The sequence below is a fragment of the Glycine soja genome, chromosome 5 (genome assembly GCF_004193775.1).
Source record: "Glycine soja cultivar W05 chromosome 5, ASM419377v2, whole genome shotgun sequence".
In the NCBI taxonomy this organism is placed as follows: domain Eukaryota; kingdom Viridiplantae; phylum Streptophyta; class Magnoliopsida; order Fabales; family Fabaceae; genus Glycine; species Glycine soja.
The window spans coordinates 6,608,467-6,620,603 of NC_041006.1; the positions used below are offsets into that span (position 1 = coordinate 6,608,467).

General features: G+C 30.2%; 1 protein-coding gene across 1 annotated transcript; it reads left to right on the forward strand.

Annotated features, from left to right (window-relative positions):
- Nucleotides 1–951: 951 nt before the first annotated feature.
- LOC114412227 (cationic amino acid transporter 6, chloroplastic-like) lies at nt 952–6,264 on the forward strand. Its single transcript, XM_028376041.1, has 5 exons — nt 952–1,401; nt 1,579–1,801; nt 2,126–2,456; nt 2,765–2,993; nt 5,232–6,264. The coding sequence occupies exons 1-5, from the start codon at nt 1,011–1,013 to the stop codon at nt 5,783–5,785; spliced, it is 1,728 nt and encodes a 575-aa protein (XP_028231842.1). The 5' UTR covers nt 952–1,010; the 3' UTR covers nt 5,786–6,264.
- Nucleotides 6,265–12,137: the final 5,873 nt, after the last annotated feature.

Here is a 12,137-nt window from a genome sequence, read left to right on the forward strand (position 1 = left end):
TCTAGGTTATCTAAACTATAAAATTATTTGTCAAAATTTTATAATTCGGTGATATTAATATTTCTCTCTTAAAAAAATATAATTACATCTTGATATTATTTACTGAAAATTTCATAAATAACATAACATGATGATATCCGTAACTTCAATAATTCACTTAAATGAACACAAAGGCGAAACAGAAAAAAAAAAAAAAAAAAAACACATACACAAAGGTGGAATAGAGTGGAAATAATTTAGTAACTAAGAAAAGTACGTTGAAAGAGAAAAGAGCGATAAAAATGGTTAAATAAAAATAAACGTTATTTGCTTTGATAAAAAAATTATTTAATAGCCTGCAAATGACGTGTAATTATTAAGGGATAATAATAATTAAGGAAATATAGCAATAAATTAGAATTACATTTAGAAATTGGTAATAATTATTATGTTGAAAATAAATTTATCTTAAACTAACATAAAACCAAAACAATAAATAAAACTTACTAATGGTATAAAATTCATTTTAGGGATTTAGTTAGGCGGCTTTCATACTGTAAAAAGAAGTGGGTCATATATATATATATATATATATATATATATATATATATATATATATATATATATATATATATATATATATATATATATATATATATATATATATAAAGAAAAAAAATACTAAATAGCTTCAAATTATTATATTCATGATTTCAACTAAATTTTATATAATTCTTAATCAAGTAATTTAATTAATTTATGAAAGGAAATTAATAATACTTAATTAATTATGGGTCATATTGTGATTGTTTGGGGACCATGGGTCCCATAATCCATATAATAATTTCTGGTCAGAACTAGGCTAGGGACATTGGCTAGGCCCTCTTAATTATCAACTGTTAGCAAAAGGAACCAAGCAAAGCATAGCAACCCCCCCCCCCCCCCCCCCCCCCCCCCAACTTCTTATTTAAAACCTTCAATCCCCTCCTTATTGAAGCCAAGCCAAGCCAAGAAACTCGGTATTGTTAATAATGTCTAACATCCACACTGCAACCAACAGCATGAAAAAGTTATCAAGTTATTTGCATTCCCTATCCCAAACCCCTCACAGGCTCAGAAAGAGAATGCTAGCCACTTGGACCCCAGACCAGGAATTCAACCAAGTGAGGCACAGATCTGGTGCTGACATGAAGAGGAAGCTCAAGTGGCATGATCTTGTGGCTCTTGGTGTTGGAGGAATGCTTGGTGTTGGAGTCTTTGTCACTACTGGCTCTGTTGCCCTTCACCACTCTGGTCCCTCAGTCTTCATTTCCTACATCATAGCAGGAATTTCAGCCCTTCTTTCCTCTTTGTGTTACACTGAATTTGCTGTTCAAGTTCCAGTTGCAGGAGGAGCTTTCAGTTATTTAAGATTAACCTTTGGTACAAACTCTTTTCTTATTCCATTGGATTTTTGTTTTTTTTTTCTTATATCCGTGAGAATCAAAAATAGGTATCAGAAAATTTTTAACCAACTGAGTTAAACCCACTTGGTTCATTAGACTTTAGTTTACTATATATACCTTTTGAATTTACTTATTAATTGTGTGTTATGTGTAGGGGAATTCTTGGGATATTTTGCTGGGGCAAATATACTAATGGAGTATGTGTTCTCAAACGCTGCCGTGGCAAGGAGCTTTACAGAATATTTGAGCATTGCATTTGGAGAAAATGATCCAAATGTGTGGAGGGTGGAAGTCCCTGGCTTGCCAAAGGATTATAGCATGTTGGATTTTCCAGCTGTGGCTCTCATTCTTATTCTCACTCTCTTCTTGTGTCATAGGTTTGGTTGATTTAACTGTTACTATTTCTATTTTTTTCATTCTGCGAGGAATATGTGGTTTTTGCTATGATGCTATCTGCTTATTATCAGTTTTTACTTTTTAGTCATCCATATTTCATTGGATAAGCATTTAAATATATTATCCTGTTATGTGACAACTAACAAACTACTTTATTACCTATTTTGCTTATGTTTTTTAATCATAATGCTGAACCATTAATTATTTACAATTTTTTTTTATGCTTGTCAGGGTTTAGTGGAATTTTGAAAATACTTGATTGTTTTATTCTTCTTTTTTATTGTTATTTTTCTGGTTGATTGCAGTACAAAGGAAAGCTCCATGTTAAACCTCATTATGACAGCCTTCCATGTTATTTTCTTCGGATTCATCATAATCGCTGGTTATTGCAATGGAAGTGCCAAAAACTTGGTTTCTCCAAAAGGACTAGCTCCTTTTGGTGCTAGAGGTGTTCTTGATGGAGCAGCAATAGTCTACTTCAGTTATATAGGCTATGACTCAGCTTCAACCATGGCTGAGGAGGTTAAAGACCCTTTTAAGAGCCTACCCATTGGAATCGTGGGTTCAGTTCTCATAACCACTTTGCTTTATTGCCTAATGGCTCTGTCTTTGTGCATGATGGTTCCTTACAACAAGGTCTGTACTCAGTATTTTTCTGTTAATCGATCAATATTCGTTGTTAATTTGATAGTTTTTGTTAATAGGAGATATTCAAATCTATAATCTCTTCCTCTCTTTCTTTCTTCAACTAACATGACAATCTTGTAACTGTTTCCCTACTCACTAGTACTATATCAAACAATTTGTGTCATATATATGAAGCCTCTCAATTCCTTAATTATTTCCTATAGTAAGCATGAATTGGACCCTTACTTTAGGCATATAGTATAATATTTGTTGTGTTATAAGTGATAAAGCTAATTAATTACTATGGTTTAATATAGATATCAGAGAAAGCATCATTTTCAATAGCTTTTCTGAAAATTGGTTGGAATTGGGCAAGCAACCTTGTTGGGGCAGGTGCAAGTTTGGGAATAGTGGCTTCTCTCTTGGTTGCCATGTTAGGCCAAGCAAGATACCTTTGTGTTATAGGAAGGGCACGACTTGTGCCATCATGGTTAGCCAAAGTGCATCCTTCAACAGGCACACCAATGAATGCCACGGTCTTTTTGGGTAAGCAAATTTGTTTACATGTCTTAATTTGGTGTATTGTTTATGTCTTAATTAACAAAAATATAAGAAAGAAGCTCAAGCCATTATATACTAGGTTCGGCCATTTGAACTTTTGTCTTTTTTCTCTAGAAGAATCGTAGACATTTCAACATGCACTTTTCTATAAATGTTATTGTACTAACACACCTGAGGATACGGAAACTTGTCACTTTTAATTTTCATGCATATAATGAGTACTGATACGAAAAATGACTCAGTATTTATCTGCAATAAAATAAAGTTGTAATTTGGGTTAGTTATACTTAAGGCATTTCTTTAATGAAGAATCATATATTTAAATTTTGGTTCACTCAAATAACGACATATTCAACGAATTCTTATTAGCATTAGTACTTTATAATGTCTTTTCACGTATCTTAATATGCTATGTTTCTCTAAAGTTCAGTACCAGGATGACTTTGAGTCATCTGCTAAAGGATCGTATATATTAATGACGACGGGATAACTAACAAGTTAGTTTTTTTTTTTTAATATTTACACTCTTTATTTTTAATACATAAATTTTTTTAATTACCTTACATTAAATAGTCGGCGTTTAGTATCAAACTTCTTATGTATGCTTTTATTTTTGCTATTCACCTTCATTGCCTAACATGGTTGTCTCTCATTCACGATATATAAACTTCATTTTGAAGGCCTTTTTGTCCTATCAGGAATAATTAATTTAACTTTTATCTATAAAACATTATCGTAGTCTTTCTTCCTACATTGTTGTATATAGAAAGGGATGGTTTATGTATTCGGTTCTCAATAACTTTATTCCACAGTATTGGTTGAAACTATGTTTCGTCAATCAAATTGTATTTTAAATTTTCGTTAAAAAAATTAATAGAATTAATATTTAAAGTGATTAGGAGAAATTAAAGTGATTAAAGACAATCGATAGTAATTGAATACCAATTATTTAGCGTTTTATTAATGCCATATTTATCTTTAAATCTATAGATAAGATAAGTAAGTAATAGTGGCAGTTTTAGATTAAAAAATAGATGTTAGGATTCTTCTTTTTAATTGTATACAAATAATAATATGATATTTATCTGCAGTAAAAAAATAATGATTTTTTGTTGTGTGAATAAAAAATAATGATATTTATATACCTCTAATATACCTTCACCTCTCTATTCAAATATATATATATATATATATATATATATATACCTTCACCTCTCTTCTACCTTAATTTTTCTTGTCACATCCTATTACTTATTCCATCTATCATTTGTATTACTTTGCTGTTTTTAATCTTACACTGAATGCGTATATATATATACAGCATGAGTATAAGAATGTCAATTAATAGATATTGGTGAAAGTTTAATGAAATATGTGAATTGTTGTATGTCCTAAGTTATATATATATTATATTTAAGATTAATAGTCTTTCAAAATTTAAAAATGTAAAAATTGCAAAAATATTTTTTATCAAATGCAATTAACCAGTGTAATATAGAAACTTTCATCTCATTTTTTTTCAAAAAATATTCTGAATGTATTTTTAAAATATTGTTTTCTCAAAAGCTAAAACACAGTAGTTTTTAAACTGATCACACAATATTCATAAACACAGTAGTACATAAAATTCTAATAAAACAATTTAAAACATTATCTTTCTCCAAAACAGTTTCAAAGTCAACGAGATGCATGCCATAAGTTGGAATGGTACTTTTTTTTTGGTGAATAGTTGGAATGGTATTTCCATTCTTAATTAATATGTCCAAAAGAAAACTTTGACACTGATTAATTAAGTTTCATTCACTAGTTCTAGTTTTCTACTAGTCTCAACACTGAATTAATTTTTTGTAAAAAAAAAACACTCAATTAAATTAAACTTAGATGAGCTTTTTATTTTAACTTTACTTGATGTATTTTCTTTAATAATTAATAAAATTAAGCATTATGTTTTATATTTTTAATATTAATATTAGAAAGAAATGAAATGATGATTCAACACCCATATACTTGACCTAGGTAATAACTTTAATTAAAACATGGCAAGATCGACACATACGAATTAATGTCATCCCATGAAAACATTATAGTAATAAAAAAACACAAGAGGAGAAAGTGGGAATTAATTAACAAAATAAAACAAGTAATAAAGATAAGGAAAGTGTGAAGGATACCATACCATACATTAAATAAATATTTTTCTTCTTGTTGTTGTTGTTGATGTAGGGCTTTGCACAGCAACAATTGCGCTGTTCACCGAGCTTGACATTATAATTGAGTTGATCAGCATCGGCACACTGTTGGTGTTCTACATGGTAGCCAACGCTCTTATATATCGTCGATATGTAATCACTAGCCATGCCCCACCTACGCACACTCTCGTCTTCCTCTTTCTCCTTTCCCTAAGTGCACTATGCTTCTCCCTTGCGTGGAAATTCAAGCAGCAATGGTGGGGTCTCGTACTTTTTGGTGGGTTTATGATCGCCATCACCGCCTTCTTTCAACACGTGGTATCTACTACTACTACTACTACTACGACTAATTGGTCTGTGCCATTCATGCCATGGCCACCCGCCATGTCCATCTTCCTTAACGTTTTCCTCATGACAACCCTCAAGATCCTCTCTTTCCAACGATTTGCCATATGGGCATGTCTCATTACTATCTTCTATGTGCTCTATGGCGTCCACAACACTTATGAGGCTGAGGAGATTGAGAATGAAGTGGATTCAAGTGTAAACAACTTGCAAACCAAGGTAGAAATCATTCAAGTGCACTAATTAGTTGAAGCAATCAAATTCAATTGGCCAAAATAAGAAAATAATATTATTTAGGTACATTTATATAATTTGTGGAAAAGAGACAGATGGGGATATTCGATCTAAAGGAATGTTGCATAATATTTTGGTGATGAACACTTCAAGCAACAATGATTCTTTAATTTAGTAGTGGGAAACATTGAATTGAGTTCAAGTCCAATCCGGCCGGGCGCAATAATCTGCAGTCTTTTGAATAGTATCTCTGAAGAAAAATAACTTGTATATCGTTATGTCATTTCGGTAGCACGTCAAAAGTGAAATGTGGTGGGTCAAAATCATGAGGTGATGAGAGTGGGTTTATTAGTTTAGCAATCTCTTCAGTATCTTTGGAATAGATGGGTTGAATTAAGGACCAAGCTAGCCAACCTATAAAATCCTTTACTGGGGCATAAAAGTATTGTTGTTGTATGTCCACTTGGTTACTGATTTTTTCTTTCTCACTTTATTTTTTCTTCTACTGGATAATTAAGAACATTACTATCATCACTAGGCCTTAATTTCTACATCTCTTCATCATATATTCTCCAAACGTACAAAGTCATCTTATACAGTACAGATTAATAAAAAGAAGGAAGCAAAGAGATAATGAGATTTAAAATAGTAACGAAGTAATGCAATACAATAAATGTGAAATCACAATGGAAACGAAGATAAGTGAGAGAGAAACCTTAATTTTATATATATATATATATATATATATATATATATATATATATATATATATAATATGCAGAATCATAATAAAACGTCCTAGCAATCTTTATAGAATGACCTTTTTTATTTTTTTTTTTATGAAAAAGAGTGGTAGAACGGTGATCTCTTTACGATAAAGTTGGATCTAGGAGGGCGAGTTCTTCCTAGTTCTTACATATATATTACATCCTAGACTTGGGAGTCACAAAGCATGTACTTGTTAAGAAGGTTTATTCTTGATTTTTTCAAGTTGACTATTTTTTATATGTTTTGGTATGCAAAAAAATCTTGCATCAATAAAAGCCAAGGGCAATGTATAAACATTCTTTTCTCTTACCATACCGAAAATATAAGGATAAAATTGTCACAATTCATTGAAAATCAATAGATATAACATACTTCAAATGTGGTGACAGACGGGCCTAGGTCCCAATTACCTTAAGTAGATGAATTAAAAAGGTTGCAAGAATATTACCAAAATCTGTCAACATTTTAGTTCTGCAAAATTGATCAATTTTTACGAAAGGCAAATGCAAAACTCTTGAGACCCAGTAAAATTCTAAAATTTCAATTGAGACTTATTTTATTTCATTTAAATGCAATAGACCTTATTCTATTAATTTTCAATTGCATATCTAAAGTTATGAAACAAAATATAGCTATTGATTGGAACAGAACAGGCTGCGAACGCATGAGGAATGCAAAATTTCTTAAATTGAATTTTTACGGTAAAAAGAGTCTTGTTTATTAATTTTATATTTAGAGTCCCTGTGTAAAAAGTTATATAATGTGGTTTAAAGCTTGTCAGAAAAACCCCAAATTCTGTAGAATTAAGGCCATTTTCAAACAAAAAAATGGTATTAATTGGAAAGAACATGTAGGATGATTAAGTGATGTTATTGGCCTTTACAACGTAGGATTAGGTGAATTTTTCGTGCACATATACCATAGATGTAGGTCATGCATGCGGACTGGACCAGGACATTGTCTATATGGCATTGGGTGACGCTTGTTGTGCTTAATTTCAAAAACCTGAATCTATTATCAATGAATTTTCTGAGCTTATCCAAAAAAAATTCGGAAAGAGCATAAATTTTAATAATTTTACCACTTATAAGTTTTTTTCAATTTGGAACACACAGGTGGCATGTCATTTGGTGCGCACCACACACAAAGTTAGGTATATGAACATTTGAGGCTGCCAGAATCTTAATTGTACGAAGACAAACTTGTCTTCAAATGGAAATTGCTACGAATAAGTGAAATTTCCGAATGCTTGGCGCTTTTCATTCTTATAACATCAACTATACATTTTAGGAAAATGTTAAACTGGAGGAAGAAAGACATAAGAAAAAAAAAAGAGAAAATGATAGCTGTGGCAAATTAATGCAATTTATATCCTCTCTATCTCCATCCTCTTATGTCATCATGCAACCAACATTTAAACTCTTATATTATGCAGTAATTGGAGGGGAAAGAGAAACAGTTGAGATTTTGGATGAAGAGAAGTTTTGATGGAGACTTTTTTTAATCCGTATTAGGAAATTTGTAATACCTTAAACGTATATTGTTCAATTAATTAAGTTAAATTAATTTTCGTACGGTTTTGATGGAGGCTTGAGAGCATTTAGAATATTAGTGACAAATAATGTGTTGAAAAATAAAGAGAAGGGAAAATGAGATGGAACAAAGTTAGACAATGGATTCTACTCCGAATAACCAGGGTCCTTGTTCTGCCGGTGGAGATGCCAAAATAGTAATAGTAATAGTAAAATAGATAGCATAGTTGACTTGATGTTGTTTCACTGATTTGTTTGTAATGTGTTTTGCTGAGTTGCCGTTAGAATGGGAAGCGTAATTCTGTGAACTACCTCTGAGAAATGTCCGGAACTATAACAAAAGAAGATTTTGAAGGATGAAACCTACATAATACAGAAAAAAAAAAAAGAAAAAAAAAACTTACATACATAGAATTTTTTTATATTTAAGTTTGTTGCTATTTTTCAAGTAAAAAAAAAGTTTGTGCTATTTCTAAATCTTTTTTACGAGGCTATATCTTAGCCTGATAAATGGGTTTAGGACTTAGAAGACATATATAGGTTTATAAATAATTTATATAATAACATTTTTGTATATATTCGTTTCATCTCATCTTTTATTATATTTCAGATTTCTTTCTCTTTTTTGGTTGTAAAATTTACTATATGAGTTGTTGTACAAATAATATTTTTCAATAAAAAAATAAAAATAATTGTAAATAGTATAACAATTGTCAATTATTTTCCACAAGTCCAAGGCTCACATACCTTGTAATCTCAAAAAGAGTGAAATAGTCCTCTAATTGTGTTCTACTAAAGTCTATATCAATGACATCCAGAAATGAGAGATATAGAGAGATGGCATTCCTTGTAGCAGCTCAGTATAGGTTTTCTTTTACATTATTCTTAATTGATGTTGATCACCCATTAGACTCCTGTTGGGGCAAACCCTAACCCAGAAGAATAATAAAAGCCATTTATTTATTGTTAGTACTTTTAGTGACTAAACTGGATTAACTTTCCCACAAATTCTCTTTTCCAACTTTAAATAGAAAAATACTCTAAAATGATTGTCGGTTTTTTCTTAATAACTTTTCCTTTTTGGTCCTTTGAATTATTATTTCATGTACTTTTCTTCTTTTGCATTTGTTTGCTTCCTCCATTTTGTCTTATTCACATTCACCAGTTATCATTCTCCCAATTCAAGCTGCACTTGCTGCGTTCACTGCACCACTCTAAGTACACCACTTCAACATAGTCGTTCCGGGAGACAAGCTTTTTTGCTTCCCACTACAATTGATGTACTGCATGCCTCTGCAGTGGACACATTTTGATTTTTTAGTAGACACTCGGGTCCTTCAAAATAATAATTATTCAATGTAATATTTTGGTTTTTGAAAATTTAAAATTACTAAATAATCTTTTAAGTTTATATACGTGTGAAATACTTAAATTTGTTTTTAAAAAAATTCAATGCATAATTAGACATCAAATTTTTTTTTAGAATTTAATTAACTACATATTTAGTTAAAGTTAATTTACAGAAATGATTATCTGTTTTTGTAAATTTGTTGAGAATTTAAAAAAAATAATCAATTCATTTTTTCTACAATTCAAGTGTGACAAATGTGTTTCAGTGGACACTTTTCTGGATGAAATTATTTACTGTTTCACACATATATGGAACATGGAACACTTTCAGGAACGCACCACCGCATATATATACAAAGAGGGTGGACTTTGATTGTATGAAGTGTAGTGTGAAAGAAACAAACAAACATTAGTAGCACTAGTGTCAGAAATCCATCTTATGGAAGAGAAAATTTTACCATTTGTGTAGGATATTCAGCAATTCTGCTGTACGAAAGAATTTATTGGGGCTGGGGTAGGTTGACCACCTTGCTGATCTTTGAATGAGTTTGGAAGCAAAAAACAGCAAAATGTATATTGTTCTGCAGTGAAGATAATAACCTAAGTGCTTGATGCTCATTGTTTGGTAATTCAACAAGTGAATCATATCGACTGTCATCAGAGACTAATATATTTGCATTTCTCTTAAATATTTGGGATATTCTTGAATTTTATGTTGGAATTTTTTATTTCAATAATTAATGTGGACTAATATTATAAGACAATTATAATAGTTATTTATTATTAATGAATTTATTTTATGTGATCAAATTAAGTGAGCATGTTAAACAACTAAACTAGAGGATATGAATTTAAATGAGCAGATGTGAGTGTTGATCCATTAAGAGATCATGGAAACCCTATTAGGTTAATACGCTATAAGAAGACTATGGTCCCCAATATACTGAGTTGTCACATATAGTTTCTCTTCTCTCCGCATCTAAAGAGTTACAAAGGTCCTATTAAGGAATAAAGAGGTTCCAGTTGAGGAAGAACCATGAAGTCACGGATCACGCTGTTAGCCAGTTATTCATTTCGTAACAGATCCTAATTAAGAAATAGATCATAAATCACCTACGAATTCATATTCTGCTATGTTTGTTTGATCAATCATTATGAATTCAGGTATATATTCCTAAAACTCTTCTTGATAATCTAACGTAATGTGTTTCTGGTGATTATATTAGTATTTTATAAGGATCCTCTAAAATTTCAACAAGTGGTATCAGAGCCACCATTACTGTTAGATTATTGGGAATTAAATTTATTTTTTTTGCATGGTTTGTAGGAATTGGGTTATTTTTGCTGTTTCGTCTAAAAAAATGTTGCTTTGTTGTTTTCCTAATCATGGTTTCTGACAATTGGCTTTTAACATCATCTAATCGTGTATTGGTTTATTTTACTTCCTTTTGGATAAAATTTGTATTTCACTTGCAATCCTAATAAATTAAAAGAGAAACATTATTATATATTTTATTTATATAACTTTGGTTTTCTAAGGTGGGAGCAAATTATAGTTGAAGGTGAAGTGGAGTTTCTTCGGTTACTAAGGTGCATTGCACAAACATCACAAACATAAATCAGTACTGAGAAAATATTTTTTATGAATAATTTTATTATTTTTTATTCATATAAAATCGTTTAAATATTTCTTTTAGGAATTTATACATGATTTTTTTAATTACTTTCAAAATTTTGTGATAACGTTGTTTACAGATTCAATGGTAGCATTAAATATAATTTAAGAATATGATATTTACTTGCCATAATTAATGTTTTATATTTTTTGCTATCATGATTGAGTGTAAATTTAACAAACAAATCCTTCACATTTATTTGTATGTCTAGTATTTTTTTAATTAAATTGATTGACATGATATATTGCAAAAGTAATTCTTATTGTGAAAATTGATTTAATTAAAATTGCATAGATTTTGTATGAAATTATTTATGCGAATTGTGTTCGACCCAAAGGAAGACACAATTTGGCAAAATAATATTTTGTACCTGTGATGATAAATGTGTGACAATTATAAAGGTATTTTCATGTGAATAATAGTCAGTCCAAAGAAAAGTTATTATTTGACAGAATTTATTGTCAATATTTGATCATTGCATTGAGAGTACCAATTACAAATTAATTTTTCTATGAATTAATGTTGTGTTGGTATCTTGTGATGGGTTTGTTCTGCAAAATATTTACATGTTCTGTCATATATATTTTTATATAACTAAATTATATGTAAAAGTTGTGTAATTTTAAGACCTCTCATTCATTATATTAAATTGTCTTGTATTTTTTGTTTAAATTGATTTAAACAACATGTTGCCAAAGTAACGTTTGTTGCGTCAATTGATTTGATTGAATTTACATGGATGTTGCATAGAATTATTCATGTGAATTGTGCTCGACCTAAAGGAATACACAATTTGGCAAAATAATTACATGCTTGCAATGGTAAACATGTGGCGATTATAAAGTGTAATTTTTTATGTGAATAATGAAATATTCAAAGACAATCATTATTTGACCAGAATAATATCATATAAGTTTTTCATGTGAGCAATGGAGTGTCCAAAGACAACCTTTGTTTTACAAGACTTATCACCAATGTTTGATTAATGCGTTGAGAGTATCACTTGAAGTTACTCTTTTTTAATCCAAAGATTGA

What these genes read in the sequence shown, in the direction of transcription:
- LOC114412227 (XM_028376041.1), top strand. Translation starts at nt 1,011, where the DNA reads ATGTCTAACATCCACACTGCAACCAACAGCATGAAAAAGTTATCAAGT. An exon ending in TTATTTAAGATTAACCTTTG is followed by an intron (nt 1,402 to 1,578) that starts GTACAAACTCTT and finishes TGTTATGTGTAG; the next exon opens with GGGAATTCTTGGGATATTTT. An exon ending in TGATGGTTCCTTACAACAAG is followed by an intron (nt 2,457 to 2,764) that starts GTCTGTACTCAG and finishes GGTTTAATATAG; the next exon opens with ATATCAGAGAAAGCATCATT.